Source organism: Neopsephotus bourkii, unplaced genomic scaffold (assembly GCF_033783945.1).
Source record: "Neopsephotus bourkii isolate Nb327-2 ecotype Australia unplaced genomic scaffold, CSIRO-AGI_Nbou_v1 NB_1002, whole genome shotgun sequence".
NCBI classification, from domain to species: Eukaryota; Metazoa; Chordata; class Aves; order Psittaciformes; family Psittacidae; genus Neopsephotus; species Neopsephotus bourkii.
Genome location: NW_026901493.1, coordinates 155,506 through 174,630, shown reverse-complemented (window position 1 = coordinate 174,630; position 19,125 = coordinate 155,506). Strand labels below are relative to the sequence as shown.

Here is a 19,125-nt window from a genome sequence, read left to right as displayed (position 1 = left end):
AGGCCTCTCTACCTACTAAGGAGTACACAGCTCCTCCTAATTTAATATCACTGGCAAATTTACTCAATGTACAATTGATTCCTGCATCCAGAGGATTTATAAAAACGTTAAAGAGCACTGACCATAAAATTGAGCCCTGGGCAACACCACTACTCACTGGTCACCAACCTGATATAATGCCATTTTTGTACATCTTTTCAAATCATTGTCAATTGAGTGATGTAGACATGAAGTTGGGCAGAACCAAACAGACAGTTTGAAAACCCAAACTCATGAAGTCAATGCAATCCTGATACATCTTCATTTTCCATAACAACCTGGTGCCTGTGGCCTTCCCTCACATTTTCATTATAGGAAAAAGGATGTGATGAAAGAAGAAATATTACATGGTTTTTTTTTCCCCAGACAAGAACTAAACCAGAACTTGTATTGAGAATCAAAGGGGATCATAAAACACTGTACAACATTTGGGAGAGAGGCTGAGGGAGACAGATGCAAGATGGTGTTACTACATATGTAGCACAGGTTCATGCCTGCTGGCACCCAGGAAAGGGGAGGGCTGACGCATCCTGCCTAAGTTCTCATGGGAGGAGAAAGACCCACAGCATACTTTTTCTCACAGATACAGTGCAGAAACCAGTATCTATCCCAGAAAACGACTGTCAAGGCCTGTGAAAATAAAGGAGATGAAGATTATTCAACATTACATGAACTTTCAAGCCCCTGTAGTGAACAGTTGCGGCAAAATTCACATCCACAAAAATAACCCAGCTCTGGCTCATAGATGCTTGCTTATCTGGGGGCTTGTTTTTTAAGACAAGCGTTTCAAACTTTAATGACTGCTGAGAGTGGCAGAAGTTGATGAAGTCCTCCTCTGCATATTCCTTTCATCGTCTGGTAATTACAGATAAAGACAACTTTGGCATGGGGTTTCTATTCTTTCTGTCATGGATTGTTGCAAGGCTTCTAACTCTAGCTGAGCACAAATACACATCTACTTTAGACCTTTGAGGGGGGAAACTTGAACTAAGTCAGTCTACAAACTGGAGCCTGGAGAAATAAATACCAGGAGTTTGGGTTGTTTACATTAAGGAGAAGTGAATATTTTAATATATTAAAAGTTGTTAACTTGTTTAAGGAACTTTACTGGAAAAAAAGATGACTACATCTGAAGAATGAAATATGATTCCCAATAGCTTGCTTTTCTTTCATATCCACATGATAATAATTACCTGTTAAGCCAAAATTTCAGCTACATTTTTTCCTCTTCAAGATCCCCTGCAGTTTATAGATAACAGAGGGGACTAGAAGTACCTCTTACTGCTTCCACTCTTTGTGTGTTTTCCAAGATGAACTTGCCATTTTGGGTGACTTTTGACTTTTCTAACTGGCTATGTTCTTTTTGTTGATATGAATTCTCATTTATACCCTGCAGAAGGGATGTGTAGTGACTGCATCTCGTAACATGGTCTCACTTATCTGCTGTGGTTCTTCCTTGTCTGTGAAATGCTCTGTGCTGTGGCATTTTGCAAAATATCCACACAGGGATATGGGACTTGCCTTAGGAGAAAACCTAGCCTGGCCTGGTGTCATGCAAGATGCTGTGTATTTCACTCTAGCAGGATTAAGTTCACTAGGAGATTTCAGCTTACATATTTTGAGCATAGGCAGGGTCAGAAACAGAATTTATTTTTAGAAATCAAAATATATGTCCCTGAAAAGATGGTGGTTTTTTTTTTTTCTTGTTCTTTTTTTTTTTTTTTTCTCCTACAAATCCATGATTTTGAATCCAGAATTGATACTTGAGCTTAAGAGAATCTGGAATACTGCCCTGATGCAGCATAGTTCTGAAACACAACACTACTTTGCAAATCTATTATGAAAATATGTCAGTTCAGGCTGAAAGAAGTTTGCCTGCTTTTGGTTGATGGTTGATAACTAGGAAACTAATGATCTTAAACAACAAAACCCAAAAGTTTGATCTTGGAGGGGCGACAAGCAGAGTTTTGCAAGAGTGGTTCTTAGTGTTCATGAGTCATCACAGTGCCAGCTGCATCCAGAACTGCACATTTTTTTCTGAACAACCCTGGCTAATAGCCAAAGGGTGGAAATTGGAATTAAAAATTGGATAGCTCTGTGTCATTATTCTAATTAAAGTACCTATTCTTTTCCCTAGTGCAAAGAATAAGTTAAAAGCAAGTGCTATTATTCGTTTCAAAACAGGCACTATGAAGAAACTGAGAAAAGAAGAAAATGTGAGGCAGCTGATATAAAGGAAGTTTAAATTTCCCTGGCAGTTCAATGGTTCTGAGACTGACAAATTAGAGTCATTGAAATTGTGCTAACAGCAGGTCTGTGTGAAGCAAACAGACGTCTGATGAATTGTATGGCGTTTTTGAGAGACAGATGGGATGTGTATCAGGATTCAGAAAGCTGTTCAGTGTGGTGTACAAGGCCTGCACTAGGACTGCCTGAATGCTGCATAATTTAAATTTTTCTCTGTTATATATTGGTGTAAATCAAGAGTAACTCTATTGAAGAGTGCAGAGGTTTGGCCTGCACCACAGTATTTGTACCAGCTTGTCTGTATTGCTTAGAAATGATTGGGATAGTGGTGGTGGAGGGGGTTCTTGGGGAATTTTTAGTTTTTTTTTTAACTTCAGAGCCTATTCTGAATGTAATTTTTATTATTGTATTGCTAAAACTGTTTTGTTTCCTAGATATTCTGTTCACACTTTCCACTCCTGTGCATGCTTGCAATGATTAAGATTTAATTATATAACATTACAAAAGCATTGAATTAGTGGTATTTCTACCATGGTTTTAGTAGCATCCTTTATATGACAGATATTACGTAACAGAGTATGTTATCTTTCTGCGTAAAGTTCTTCTGGAAAAGTGATGAGTTTATTTTCTCATTTATCTTTTCTTGTGATCATTTAACATCACTGTGATATGTTTGCAAAACTGTGTTTTGCCCTGATTTATGAACTTGAAAGGGTTAAATTACTACTGGAAGAAATTCATAATTAAGTCTTGTGGATAAATGTGAGAGGAAGGATGACTTCAAAAATCTAAAAGACTGTTCAGTATATTTTAGGGTTAACTCAGTATGGGAAAAAAATCTTTTGAAAAAAGGAAAACTAGAAAAAAAGAACAACACAAATGCATGCTGATGCTGTCCTTTATCTTGGATAGTTCAAAACGGTTCAGATTCCAAAATTCAGTCTTGATAGGCATTTAGTCCTCAAGGAATATGTGCTTGTTAAAAAAACAGGAAAGAAAAAAAAGAGAAAAAAAGAAAATAAAGGAAAAAAAGAAAGCAGGAGGGGGAAGTTGTGAAATTAAGAACTTAAGAATTTAAGGAGTTCTGTTCTTTTGAAGGATAATCTTTAAAATCAAAACCCTGCATTCTGAATGAGTATGCTGCCTAAACTCGTAAAACACATGAAACTTCACCTAAGGTCAAATACTCAGAATACACACTGCTGAGCACTAAAAAGATAGCTGGATGTTGACCTTTCTTCTGGGAGTGTGCCAGCATCAAGGCTGGTATGGGTCTGCTGGGGGTGAGAAGGAACGAAAGTCAGAGTGGTGCTGTCCTTGACCTCAGCTGGGCTCAGCTTCTCTTCCGATGTTGATGGGCAGCAGGGATCTGGGAGTTCATGGGGCTGGTGGATTGGACAGAAGTTTTACGCTTTCTTTCTTCCCTCATACCAAATTGGAAAAAGTCAGTCATGCTATCCTTTCAGTTAGCATCCCTGCAGACAGATTTCCTTCCTCCCAGCACGCAGGTTGTTCCCCAGCAGGGAAAGCCTGGCTGCTCAGACTGTTATCGCTAACGTGTGTGCCTGGGTAGATGCAGAGCTGTGCCCTTGTGAAATCATTGTGGATAGCTGGGAGGCATGGGGCATTGATAGTGTGATTCAGATGTTGATTTCCAGCTAAATTCCATTGTCCGCCCTCATTGATAAACTGATGCCACCTTCTCTAAAGTAATTTTTAAAGCAAAGGTAGGAAACTGAGGAATTATAGAATAAATGTCTATACCTATATAGAGACAGCCTTTTACTTTGGGGAAAATGGGGGGGGGGGGCGAGTAGAGATCTTTGCAGGAAAGATGCTGACACAGTAAATATTATGTAGCTTCATATTAAGCTATTAATTTTTTTTTTAATTTTTGGACACAGGACCTGTGAAGGGAGAAACATCCGGTACAGGACATGCAGTAATGTGGTAAGTGAAGTATAGCTTTGATATGATACAGATAATCACAAAGAACAGTCATGGCCATATTAATAAAATAATTTGGTAACGTGACAGTGAGAATATCATAGCTACCTAAATTGCCTTTGTGCCACAGGGCGTTTTCTCAGTGTCTTTTAAAAATTGAGAGATATGGCATAGCATAATGCTAAAACTGTTGGGAAGGCATTGAAGTCACAGCCTTTCCAAATAGAGTGAAACTTCAGAGTTGCTCTTTACAACTTCCCTGGCAGAATCAAGACCACTTACGTTCCCAGTACTACTTTGGTAACCAGGTGGTTCATATTGGGCAGTCTGTCAGGCTGGAAAATTAAGCTGTTAAAGGACTGAAGACAAATTAGTAAGTGAATGTTTCTGTTCACCTGTGCCCTCCCATCATTGTAATTTTGTTGCAAGTCTTAGAAAAGCAATTCTAGATAGCCTGCACCAGCATTTTGGCCTTTCCAAAGGCTCTCTCTTATATATGGTGAATATCGTTTTCAATACAATAAAATAAGAAAATTTAACTTCTGTGCTCATGAAAATGAAAGTGTGTTTTCACTGGTGAAAATGGAAATAAGGATTTTCATGCAGAAAGTTTTATTGGGTGCCAAGAATAGTAAAAGCTCTCAAATTACATGGAGAAATGTCAGTTTTACCAGTAAAGATGGAAAACGAAATCAAAAGTGCACTGGGCCAAACTTTCTCATGCCTGATAGGGGCATATTAAGAAGCCTTTCAATAGATGCTTTGTCTAAAAAAGCTTAAAGTTTAAGTTGAAAACCTGAATACATTCCTTCGTATTTACCTTATATTTTCTTCAGTAGACCACAGTTCATAATGAAAGAAATTGCTTCTGTCTGAGCTGTAATCTCCCATGCAGCAGGATTTCTCACACTTCTTCCTCTGAAATTTCTCATGGGTGTATCCTTTGGCTTCCTATCAATCTAGGCATCTGCTTCACTTACTGACAACAGGCAGAGAAATCAATAAAATAGGTCTGCTGGTTGATTAACAGTCTAATTCCATCTCTGAGGCACTAAGGCTACACCACAGTTGTGGAGAGATTTGTGCCAGTCAAATTGAGTGTTATAACACATACACACACACGAAAAACCAACCAAACCAACCAAATGTGCACCTGAACAGTTTTCCTTCAAAATAAAACCTTGCATAGTTTTGTCAGGCAATTCCTTTACATACCTTGTATTTGGCAATACTGGCTCCAGACTTTCCAATGTAGCAGTGAGGCATGCAGCTGTAGAACTCACTTAATTGATTCATACCAAGTTTTCTTGGGTTCAGTAATCAAAACTGAAAATTTAAAAGTGCTTTGCTGTGCTGAAATCAGTGACAGTTTTGCTGCTGATTTATGAAGACCCAGAGCAGCATTTAAGATTTTAACCCCTTTTTCAGAGAGGGTAGATTGTGCTACATTGGTCTTTTCCTTCATAAAAGAATTAATTCTTAATAAAAGGATTAAATGAGTTTAATTTTTTCCTTTTAGTAAACTTGCAAAACTAGCAGTAAATCAAACTAATCTCAAGCTTATGACTGCATCATACTTTGACCAGGCCCTCCAAATATGGTTTTATGTCATGAGGAAAGTACTTGACTGTACTAATTCCATAGATTTTGATTTCAGAGGACAGTATTTTCTTTTTTAAAAACATGTTGAGTCTTTGATTGAGATGTTACTCCCTTTCACTTATCATCTTTACTAATCTGAGATAATGTGTACCAGTACTCAAAACATCAGTCAGTGCAAGGGCACTGCCACTATGACCTGCATCAGAACTTGTGGTAGGATCCTGCCACAGCTGTGGTGATCCTCAGCCCATGTTTCTGGGGCTAGGCACCATTTCAAAATACCTTGTGCAGCACCAGTGGAAGCCTTAGGCAATTTGGGAATCCCAGATGTGTATCTCTGCTGAAATCCATTATGTTACTGAAGAGTGTAGCTGTACCACTGAAGTACTATTTGTCTCTTTCAGAATAGTAAAACAAAATCATATGCTTTCTCTTTAATGGAAGTCTATCTTTGTCTCCAGAATCCAAGGATACATACACACAAATTGGAGGTTGGAAACAACTCATTAATCCCATGGCTTGTTGTAGAATTCTGCACTGAAAAAGGCATATAATACTGTATTTTTGTTAACTCAGACTTTGCCTCTTAAGATTTCATCGACAAAGACTCTAAAAATCAGCATGACAATAATTCCAGGCTCAATGAGACCTTTGTTTTCATCTGTTAGATGACTTGTCTGTTACGTGGAAGGAAAATGAGAACAAATCCCCCCATTCCTCCCCTGTAAATTAAGCTAGCTATCACGCATTGTGGAAAATTTCTTCTTTATTCTTGTGGAAATCAGCAAGTCCTTAAATACGAGCTTTCATTGCAATTAGTTTGCGCATAACTTGAGGACATTATTGTTCATAAAATAATCAGTCTTTTTATTTTCTGAAAACTGTCTTTCTTTAAACTAACATATTTTTATTTATATGACTGTCCTCTTAAAGAAAGGATGGGTAGCCACATATACTAAAAGCAAACACTTTATTGCAAAGGTGAAATTGGAGAATGGGAAGAATACTTCTTGGAATCTGGCAATGAACACATTTTCATAGACGCTATCATTTGCAAGATTTTGCTACAGCTGGTTTTAATTCATCCTGAAATTAAATTACAGGATGGAGGGGAGGAGAGGAATGAGATAAAGAAAAATGGAGGCAAGGAGAGAGAGTGGCATGTCTGTTTCTTCAGTGACCTATGTTATTCTAAGGATTCTGAACCATTTTCAGTAGTACGGACTGTAAGAGGGGTTGATATTGCTGCCTATAAAGCTTCTGAACAGTCCTTAAAAGAGCAAATCCAGTCCAGTATCTTCACCACTTGCATTGCCTGGTGTTGATCAGAAACTGGAAAGACTTTGGGTATGAACCCACATGTGTAAATAGTAAAAGAAGGAATGAGGGAATCTGAAGATGATTTAGGGTTGAATTGCATCTGCTTTTTTTCTTCTTACTTTTCATATTGATTCCAAGTATGTTTCTAGCCATTTTAGAATATAATCATGGGATAGAGAGAGAGGGTGTAATCTGTTTTTCTTTAGAAAATTATTCTGTATGCAATAAAAACTTGTTTTTGCATCTAGCTGTGTTGTTGTGCTAAACATTATTCAAAATAAATATTTCCAAACTGCAAATGGGATTTTTCTAGTGGTTTGTTGTATTTTTTTTTTCAAGCTAGCATGCTCTATGTTCCTTCTTCTGTTCGCGTCCTCAGCCACCAGCTCTTCTCCAGGTTTTGTACCAGGATATCTTGCCATCTCATCTGCACTTTCTTTTCCTATTTACTTGCTTATACCTGCCAGCATGATGATGAACTCTATATATAAAGCTGCTCATGAGATTTTGCTCTTCGGCATGAAAATAAGCAATGCTGGAGGATGCACAACATTACTAGCTCTTTCAACAAGGTTTACAGCAGTTCCCTTAAGCCTAAAATAAAATTTGTAGATGCTACATCCCATTAATCAGACCACCAAACCTCATAACCCACCTACAGCTCTTTTTTATATATACCTCACTTTCTTCTCATGTGGCTGGAATACCAGCTGTGATGACATCCCCCATTTTTTGGCTTGCATTCAGACAAGCTACTTCCATCCCTGTTTCTAATCAGCTTATGCTTCATTTTATACACACCAGCCCTGATACTGCCAATCTCACTTTTGACAAAATGACACTATCTTCTTTCCATGCACTAAAGGCTAGCCTGTTGGAAAGTGTCAAACTTTTTATAAGTGTGTAAATCTCTAGAAGCATTGCCTTGTGTGTATGAAAAGCATCATCACCAGGCAGAACTTTTTCAGAGATACAAAAATTATATCAGGATTTAATTTTCTACCCTTTGGTGGCTAGAAATGCCATCTGAAGTCTTTTGCAATCAAACCTCAAACGTCCCAGTTTGCATTTTTCACTAAAAAAAAAACCCCAAATAATAAGAAAAATAATTAAAAAATGGCATAAACACTACACATATCTCCTTAGGGACATCAGATTTACTTCATGTCAGGTTACTTTTTAAGTGACAATTCTTCCAAACTCAGATCATTTATTATGACTACAGTCTGTTTATGAAAATGCTGAATTTTAATAACTTTACTAACTGCAATCTCATTTCCAAATGGGCGTATTTTAAAACTTCAGTGTGTTATCTAGGAATTATTTATTTGCACTGAAAACCAAGTGATTTTAGTATATTCCTAATGTTAGCAACCTTGACTTCTGGGTTTGCTATGTTTTCAGCAAGTAGACCTGAAAACAGAACAAAAAAAATACCCCCCAAACCACTGCAACCTTTCTATGTAAATGCATAAAGAATCTTTGTAGACCAAACATCTGTATCATTTCCATCACAGTTTCATTTCAGGACTCTGCTCAGGACTCTTCAGAACTGTTGATGATTCACAGATTTAAATTCAGTATTTATGATAATCATAACTTTTTATTATTTTAATATCTCTTTTCAGTCTGCAAATGTGGTACCTATGGTGCTTTTAGGGAAGTGTAATCTAATATTTGTATTTGTATTAGTTTTTGACTGAAATATTCAGAAGTCTTTCAAGCCAAAATAAGTTATTGTATCTACTGCCAACACTTCATTTAATATTTAAAAGGTATGAACAAACAAAATTTTAACATGGCATGAAGGGCTACATATTGAATTATTTGCTCTCTAAAATGGGTTTATACTTTAAAAGACAAAAATAAGGTGTTTTTTTGTCAAGATTCTATTTTGTAAACATTTCTAATGACAGCTGCTCATGGAGGTTTAGATTTATAGTTCACTGACTGTTTTAGCCCTCGTCTCCACTCCATGTTTATTTAATACCGAGTGGAAGCATCTGCTGATATTCCCCCATTTACTTTGTTCATATTATTTCTCTCATACTTCTCTCTGTCAAATATTGCAGTGTCTTGGGGTTGTCATAGAAAACTATAGTATGAGCCCCTCTGGATCTAAGCAGCTAAGCATCATCCTAACATATTTAGAAGTTCACAGGCATACACTAGTGAAAAATCTGGCTGCAAGAAACTTAATTCAAGTAGAGCTCTCAATAAAGCTTCAAGGTCAACTGGAGTTTCCGTTAAAACTCTGTATCTCCTGTTATTTTTATCTTAAGTTCTTATTTAGTCTTGGTCAAGCCTCTACTTGAGGACCTCAGGCTTTCTTTCCCAGTAGGGAAATTGGCGCAGCTGAAATTCTGTGTGTACTTCATGGAACCGGTTCAATAAGCTGTTCTGTCAGATGCTGCACAGAATAGTCCAGTTGTAAGTCGCTTTTTGCACAGAGGAAAAGCTCCAGGTATAGTAAATCATTCTTGGCCTCTGCAAATATACAAACACCTATATTGTAAACAGTTTTAAGGTTCCTCCACTGTTTCCATCTATAGCAGCTTAGATATGATCTTCCACATTTCACCCTCTAAGTAAACTTTAAAAAGCCTGACCCTCTTTTGTCCCGTGAAATTTGATCTACCTATCACCATCAAAGGACATCTGGGATTCATCTTATCTTTTCCACTGGTTTGTTGATTAATAGCGATTGTTTTGAATGGGATTCAAACATGGCAAAACTCTGTGGACCTTATGACTTACCATAGGGTCAAATAGGAGGTCAAGTTAAACAACAAAAAAAAAATAACTAAATGTGAGGAAGCAGGTAGTAGGTGATTCCATTCTGAAAGGAACAGAGGGCCCGATATGCAGAGTTGACCCTCATCATAGGGAAGTGTGTAGTCTGCCTGGAGCCTGGATCAGGGATATCACCAGGGCGCTCCCCAACCTGGTGCGCCCGACAGACTACTACCCGCTGCTGGTCTTCCAGACGGGTGAAGGGGAAGTTGCTTCCCGCAGTCTGAGGGAGATGAAGAAAGACTACAGGGCCTTGGGGCGGATGGTGAAAGACTCTGGGGCTCAGGTGATCTTCTCTTCGCTCCTTCCATCTTCTGTTGATGATGTGGGACTGAATGGGAAAATGCAGTCCATAAACGATTGGCTTCGAGGCTGGTGCTGCAGGCAGGGCTTTGGATTCTTTGATAACGGCTGGTTTTATAGGGCACCGGCCTGGACATTGGCATGTGGGAAAGGTTTATCGCACAGAGGTAAAAGGATGCTGGGGCACGAATTAGCAGGGCTCATTTGGAGAGCTTTAAACTAGATTTGAAGGGGGATGGGGTTGTAGCTGGGCTTGCCTCAGTGGGACAGCGCTCCGGAATTGATGAAGACTGGGAGGCCTCCTGTAATCCTAGGGTGAAATCGGTGTGCTCGGCTCGCTCCCTGAAATGTCTGTACGCCAATGCGCGCAGCATGGGAAATAAGCAGGAGGAGCTAGAAACCTGTGTTAAGTCAGGAGATTATGATCTGGTGGCAATTACAGAGACGTGGTGGGACAGCTCACATGACTGGAATATAGTCATGGAGGGCTATGTCCTTTTCAGGAAAGACAGGCCAGCCAGGCGGGGTGGTGCGGTTGCTCTTTATGCACGAGAGCAGCTACAATGCGTTGAGTTCTGTCCGGGGACAGATGATGAGCGAGTCGAGAGTCTGTGGGTGAGAATTAAGGGGCAGGCTGGCAGGGGCGATACTGTTGTGGGGGTCTGTTACAGGCCACCGGATCAGGGTGAGGAAGTTGACGAGGCCTTCTACAGGCAGCTGAGAGCGGCCTCACAGTCACAGGCCGTGGTCGTCGTGGGGGATTTTAACTTCCCTGATGTTTGCTGGAAGGACTACTCAGCAACCCAGCCGCAGTCCAGGAGGTTCCTCCAGTGTATAGACGATAACTCCCTCATGCAAATGGTGGATGAGCCAACCAGGAGAGGTGCGCTGCTGGATCTCATCCTCACTAACAAGGAGGGTCTGGTTGAAGGAGTGAAGGTTGAGGGCTGCCTTGGTTGCAGCGACCATGAGATGGTAGAATTCAGGATCTTGTGTGGTAGGGTCAGTAGAATAGCAAGTAGAATCGCAACCCTGGACTTTAGCAGGGCAAACTTTGGCCTCTTCAAGCGATTGCTAGGGGAAATCCCGTGGGCTAGGCTGCTTGAAGGGAAAGGGGCCCAAGATAGTTGGTTGACGTTCAAGGACTGCTTTTTCCGAGCTCAAGATCGGAGCATCCCGACACGTAGGAAGTCAAGGAAGAGGGTCAGGAGACCTGCGTGGCTAAATAGGGAATTGCTGGGTATGCTCAAGTGGAAGAGGAGAGTTTACAGGTCATGGAAAGAAGGGCTGGCCACTTGGGAAGAATATAAGGCTGCTGCTAGAGGATGTAGGAAAGCTGCTAGGATGACTAAGGCCTCCTTGGAATTAAAGCTGGCGAGAGGGGTCAAGGACAGCAGAAAGAGCTTTTTCAAATACATGGCAGGTAAAACTAACACCAGAGGCAATGTAGGCCCGCTGATGAACGGGACGGGTGCCCTGGTGACAGAAGATACAGAGATGGCAGAGTTACTGAATGCCTTCTTTGTCTCTGTCTACTCTGCCGGAGGCAGTCCTGAAGAGCCCTGTACCGCTGAGACCCCGGATGAAGATAGGTCAACGGAGCGGTCTGCCTTAGTCGATGAGGAATGGGTTAAAGACCAGTTGAGCAATCTGGATATCCATAAATCCATGGGTCCAGATGGGATGCACCCGCAGGTGCTGAGGGAACTGGCTGAGGTCATTGCTAGACCGCTCTCCATCATCTTTACCAAGTCTTGGGAAACGGGAGAGGTGCCTGAGGACTGGAGGAAAGCAAATGTCACTCCTGTCTTCAAAAAGGGCAAGAAGGAGGACCCGGGTAACTATAGACCGGTTAGCCTCACCTCCATTCCTGGGAAAGTGATGGAACACCTTATCCTTGGTGCCATCTTAAGGCATATCAAGGATAAGAGGGTTATGAGGGGCAGTCAACATGGCTTCACCAAGGGGAAGTCGTGCTTGACCAATCTCGTAGCCTTTTATGAGGAAATAACACGGTGGATGGATGATGGTAGAGCGGTGGATGTGGTCTACCTTGACTTCAGCAAAGCGTTTGACACGGTCTCCCACAGCATCCTTGCGGCTAAATTGAGGAAGTGTGGTCTGGATGATCGGGTAGTGAGGTGGACTGTGAACTGGCTGAAGGAGAGAAGCCAGAGAGTTGTAGTCTATGGGGCGGAGTCTAGTTGGAGGCCTGTATCTAGTGGAGTGCCTCAAGGGTCGGTACTGGGACCAGTATTATTTAATATATTCATCAACGATTTAGATGAGGGAATTGAGTGTACTATCAGCAAGTTTGCTGATGACACTAAGCTGGGAGGGGTGGCCGACACGCCAGAAGGCTGTGCTGCCATCCAGAGGGACCTGGACAGGCTGGAGAGCTGGGCGGGGAATAACTTGATGAAATATAACAAGGGAAAGTGTAGAGTCCTGCATCTGGGCAGGAATAACCCCAGGTTCCAGTATAGGCTGGGGAACGACCTGTTAGAGAGCAGTGTAGGGGAGAGGGACCTGGGGGTCCTGGTGGACGACAGGGTGACCATGAGCCGACACTGTGCCCTTGTGGCCAAGAAGGCCAATGGCATCCTGGGGTGTATTAGAAGGGGGTGGTTAGTAGGTCGAGAGAGGTCCTCCTTCCCCTCTACTCTGCCCTGGTGAGACCTCATCTGGAATATTGTGTCCAGTTCTGGGCCCCTCAGTTTAAAAAGGACAGGGACCTTCTGGAGAGAGTCCAGCGCAGGGCAACTAAGATGATTACGGGAGTGGAGCATCTCCCTTATGAGGAAAGACTGAGGGAGCTGGGTCTCTATAGTTTGGAGAAGAGGAGATTAAGGGGTGGCCTTATTAGTGTATATAAATATATAAAGGGGGAGTGTCACGAGGATGGAGCCAGGCTCTTCTCAGTGGCAAACAATGAAAGGACAAGGGGTAATGGGTACAAATTGGAGCACAAGAGGTTCCACTTAAACCTGAGAAGAAACTTCTTCTCAGTGAGGGTGACGGAACACTGGAACAGGCTGCCCAGGGAGGTTGTGGAATCTCCTTCTTTGGAGACGTTCAAAACCCGCCTGGACACGTTCCTGTGTAACCTTATCTAGGTGTTCCTGCTCCGGCAGGGGGATTGGACTAGATGATCTTTTGAGGTCCCTTCCAATCTCTAACATACTGTGATACTGTGATACTGTGAAATGAGGCTGTAGTAATATGACCAGTATTAGTTGCTTAAGAAGTGAAGATGAAACTCCTGTGTTTATTTTAAAATAGCTTTCATACCTCAAAGGAGTTTCTGATCATCTTTAAAATGACGCATATCTTCACTGCAGAGGAGCAAATCTTGACCTGATAGGAAGAATGGAGATTATAGGTATCCATCACAGCTTCAGTCTTTCAGGAATATCTCATGAGCCTTCACAAGCTAAAGGTCATGTAGCAGCTGTCTAGGACTCACAGAGTTAGAGGAACAGTTGTTTCCTATTCACTGGAAATTTTCTTCCCTAAAAAGTCTTAATGAATAAGAAGCTTGAAGATAAATGGGCTTAGACAAGACTTTCAAGATTAGTTCTTTCTGATTCTTCAAGGAGTGCAGTGACAATGGTTATTCATGTCTGCAGGGGCCCATAGATAATTTCAAAAAGAAAACAAAACTGGTAAAATTTGAATATAACACCAAAGCTGGAGTCACCTGAAGCAGAACTGTAGTGCTTTTGTGGCCAGATACCAGTGCTGACACATGCTCTAAGACAAACACAGGCCATGCAGATGTGGTTAGCAAAATACCTTGCAGAACTACATAACCCATGCAAAGATATGCTACACCACTACACTGACTTGGCCCATAACTTCTGGTTGTCTCAAAGTGTGGGCATACTCTTGTCTATCAGTCTGCTGTGCAGGTAGACAAACTGCATACTGTTAGATAGCTTCCAGGATGAGACTCTTAGGTGGACTAGAATGTAACTTCACTAACGTCAATGAAGCAGTGCTAGCTGGCAGTTCTAAAGGATACCCTTCCACCAAGACCCATGCACATATGGAAAACATGCTCTTTTTTTTATTTTTTTTTTCATTTTATTTTTCTTTTTGTCTGACTTTCATTTATCTGACTTTCTGCTGTCCATGAACCAGCACTGCCGAAATGGAGCACAGGAAAACTGCCTCAAAACAGAAAAGCTGTTATGTGGAGGTGTGCAAAGTATTTAAAAGAAAATAGAAATTTACTGCTTGAACAAATATGCAACAAAACACTGGCTTTGCCTTATCTGTTATTTCAGCAACTAGAATTTTCATGTATATGTTGTAAGCTTATATCTGTCTTTCATTATATAATCGCACAAAGAGGTTTCGATCACTACTGGCATATAATACAAACAAAAATTGCGAGTTTAAAGAGCAAAAAAAAACAACATGGAAAGAAATTAATAAGTAGTGCCAAGTTCTATACAGATTCTACTTTTTCAATCTCAGTGACCTGTGTCTAATGGTGGGTAATATTTGGATTATAGGTATTTCTTTTAATATTGTCCATTGGTATAAAAAAAATATATATTACAGAGGTTATGCAGGTCTTATGGGTGTAAGTGCAAATACATGTGCCCTCTTAACTGAAAGGAAAGTTCCCCCCTTGAGGGAAAGGGATCTTTAAGGCCTTCAGATAGATTTAGGACTTGGAATTTCAGCAGGAGTAAAGTGGTGGACCAGGCCATGACCCTTTTTCGTATCTGCATGCCAAGAGAAGTATGCATGTCTGCATTTCTGACTCTTTGAATGTATTCTTCGAATGGCTTCAGTTTTCACATGAAAACTTTTTTAAACACAAGGCCGACTATTTAAATCCATTGTTTTATTCTGATCATGATATCAAAGACTGGAAGTGTTGAACATCATTCCTGGTCATCTGCTGTGTCCTGAAAGCTAATTATGTTGATGGTACATTTTTTTCTTTCTTTGATTTAAAAATAAAATCCAATACAACAAGCATAGTATTGAATACTGCACAAAGTAGGATTATGAAGTCTTTAGGTTTTGTGCTTTACTGGGTCTTTCTGTCTTTGTAAAAATAAAGCTATTGAAAGCCAGTTTTGAAGCAAGTTTTGAAGGTAGAGCCAAGCTTGAACCAAACAAGAGGGTTGGCCTGGATCTCTGCAACAAGCCTAAGCCAAGCCAACAGACCTGACTGTGTTCATTTATGGACAGAAAAAATTAGAGAAGGTTACGCAGCAAAGATTTTGTGGCAGGAAATGTGGCCACAGTGTTCCTCTGTGGCTGTCTCAATTTGAAAATAGGGCTAAAACGGATCCTGGGTCAAGATGTAACTGTCTTGTTCATTATGTTTAAAAGCAGAACATAAAGACCACTTTTCCTCTAGTTAACAGCTATAGAGGAATAATGAATTTCCCACATAATTTTCTGTTCTCTTCACTCTGTGCTGCTGCCCATAGTTTGTCTCATGTCAAGAGGTTGCCCAGATCAGAAAAAGGACCTGGTTGCCTCGAAGTTTCATAGAGATTTTAAAATCAAACTGAAATACTTTCAGTATCTATTTTGTTTCTTCTTTTTTAATCTTCCATAACATATAATTAGAAAAACTGTCTGCCGTCTAAGTCCTCCAGCACTAAAATCCCAGTTATGAGCTTGTACTTTCAACCTTCACTTTCAGGAAGGATCAGTGAGCTCTTCGATGAGTGAGCTCTCCTCAAAAATAAGGATTATTGCTCTTTGATACATATTTTTCTACAACAAGATTTAGCCCAAATATTTTTTTTTTTTTCTCTTTTATGCCTTATCCATGTAACCTTTTGTAGCAGGAACACTATTACCTTATACTTAGACAGCAGAACTTCTGGCTGGAGCTTGACCCATTGGTTTTGGCCTGCATCACATTCAAATACAAGGCAAATTAACTGAAAATTTTCTTTGGTGGTACAATACAAATTAGGCTTAAGACCACATTGCCACTACATGGTGAACGAGAACCGGGGTTGGTTATTGGGGGTTTGAGCCAAAGGTATACAGATGAAAAATTCATAGCCAAGATTTTGACAATTTATATCCAAAGGAGGCTTTGAAAGCTCCATTGTTAAGACAGGTTTTATTTTAGATTTTAATGTTAAACAACGATCCTTCAATATCATAAAGTGCCATGCAGCCCCCATGCTAGTTGTATCAAAAGCTGTAATGGTCTGCCCTATTAGAAACAAGCAGAAAAGTGTTAATGAATAAAGGTGTAGAAAAAAAAATAAAGGTGTCTGAAAAATAGAGGTGATTATTTAAATTTCAGAAGATATATTTTGTCTCAGTAGCAGCAAAACTTTCCTAGCTTGGAGTATGAGAAAAACTGTAAATAAAGTTGTCACTAATAATACTTGAATGTCTATCGGATGAAGTAGTTTGAGGACAGAGAATACAAGCATCTCAAAAGGATATTGTCTAGTTATGTGGTTGTATATACATAAAAATACTTCCCTATCATTTCCATAATAGACATCTATGATTCTCTAAAAATAAAAAGAATGTTACAGTCCTCAAGCAAAGTTTATGACAGGTATTCATTTCACCTCATATCTAACCAGGTACCACTGAGGAGCAGATTTCCTTACAGCAGCAAGGTGAAGGACTATGGGACTTTAATAATCTGAGGCAGCCATATTGCCAACATTTACTTGTTTGTCACAGTTCTCATTCTTTTAATGCTTTTATTAAAACTTACCTTCCCTATTCCTGTAATTACTAAGAAATTCTGGTTACTTAAAAAAAAAAAACCAACAATTAATCTCTAGTCTTCGTGATTGCTTGTACAGGAAAACTTGAAATACTGTTCTTCAAGGATCAAAAAAATAAAAAGGAAATAAAAAGAACTCGTGTTTGTTTTGCCTGGAGCCTTATGATTTTGAAACTCTTCTTGCTGTCTTAAGAACTTGACTCATGGTTTTCAATGCTAAATGATGGCAAGAAAGTGCATGTGGACAAGAAGAGCCTCACATTCTCATCAACAGGAGATGTTACGCAGTATGAGTGGTCTTTGTTTTTTGTATCAGGCGTACTGTCTTCAGATTAGGGTTTATATGTCTCACAAACCTCCTAAAGGATTAACGAAGGGGCTTTTTAACAGTCTTCCCAGTAAAATAATAGTAAGTTGCTAGTTATTCAAATTATGAAAACTTAGGTTAAAATACAAACATGTATCACATTTTCTGGTTCTTGTTACACTACCAACTGATGAAGCAAAAAAAAAAAAAAAAAAGAAAAGCTAATGAGGAGAGCTCAAATAAACAAACAATTAAATAATGTAATTCTTTTTTCTTTCCCTTCAGTCGCAGAGGAAAATTTGTCTGGAAAAGGCTGGCTGTGCACACACACCTCTCCACATATGTGCACAAGTGGAAAGAGATTCAGCAACAGCACGTCAGGGCTGTGGTTAAGACACCTACAGTTCATTAAGACTGGCTGTCCCCAACAGACCTGCTGATCTTTTCCTCTTTTCTTCAGGACTGTCCACCAGAAGCAGGTGATTTTCGTGCCCAGCAGTGCTCTGCTCACAATGACGTCAAGTACCAGGGACAGTTTTATGAGTGGCTTCCTGTCTCTAATGACCTCGACAATCCATGCTCGCTGAAGTGCCAGGCCAAAGGAACAGGTCTTGTTGTGGAGCTGGCACCAAAGGTTCTGGATGGGACCCGATGCTACACTGAATCACTGGACATGTGCATCAGTGGCTTGTGCCAAGTAAGGAGAGAAGCCCTACCCTAAAGTCTTTCCTCATGACTTCACCCCTCAGATCTCTCATACACCAACTCTCCTCCTTCATACTTGTATGATTTTAGCATCTTCATTTTAATTATCTATTTTCATTCTCTTAAATTGACTTCTACCTTGTTTGGAAGAGGTGTACAAATTCAAAGGTTATTTTCTCACTTTATGCTGTTTCCTTGTTTCTTTGGCTTTTTGGGTGGTTTTTTTATTGGTGGTGGTGGTGGGTTGTGGTGTTTTTTTTGAGGAAAGGATTTTTTTTTGAGGATCAGGTTTTATATTGTCAGCAGCGATCTCATTTAAAGCACCATAAGAAAACAATGGGTTAGCTTCTAGTTTGGATTAACCAAAGTTTCATAAATCTGTGAAATTACATTATCTTTGAGGATTATTGCTCCCTGCAAGTCCCAAACTACATAGCAGAAGATGAGGTACTAAACTATGAAACTGGAAAATCTGCTATTGATTTGCCATAGGATTAAACAAGCTGCTATATGTCTTTAGACCTCAGCTTCATTGTTTGTTGAACACTTCACAGTGAAAGGAGATCTACCCATCATTCAACCAATTTATTTGCATCCTAGTTTGTTTCTATATGGCCTTTGTGCTTTTAGTTATATTTTGCTACTCTTTTGAACCTATCTGCATCAGAGTTTAATCTTCTGAACTACATGTAGTTGTTGATGGAGGGAAGGAAATTTGCATCATCTCCTTTTAATACTAAACACAGCTGAATATCAGAAAAAGTTGAGTCTACATACATGTTTTACTGCTCTTTCTCTTTCCCAGCTGTGTAGATTTGATGCGGTTTTGGCCTTCTATTGTATTTTCAGACACTTTATATACCTTTGGAAGCTTTTCTCCCTGTTTCTCTTCTCTTTGATTTTCTGTTCAGAGCCAAAAGCAGTCCTTCAGTAAACGAAACAGAATAGACAGTTACTAGGGCTAATCTCACGTGATCTGAAGAAAGCAATCATCTAGACCTCTTGACCTCAGCCAAGTGCACAAGTTTCCCAAAATTCTGGATTGCCTAAGGAGCCAGTCTAATTATAGCTCTAATAGCAGGATTAGATCCAATGATGAAAAAGTTGACCTTTTCTGAGAAGATCT

The 19,125-nt window shown here is 40.0% G+C and overlaps 1 protein-coding gene across 2 annotated transcripts in view; it reads left to right on the top strand.

Annotated features, from left to right (window-relative positions):
* ADAMTSL1 (ADAMTS like 1) overlaps window positions 1-19,125 on the top strand; it is a 183,501-nt gene that overhangs the window by 27,361 nt on the left and 137,015 nt on the right. For both annotated transcript variants that reach the window (XM_061359996.1, XM_061359995.1), the window contains exons 3-4: window positions 4,191-4,236; window positions 17,755-17,991. In XM_061359996.1, coding sequence (XP_061215980.1) covers window positions 4,191-4,236; window positions 17,755-17,991 — 283 coding nt within the window. The remainder of the gene's footprint in view (window positions 1-4,190; window positions 4,237-17,754; window positions 17,992-19,125) is intronic.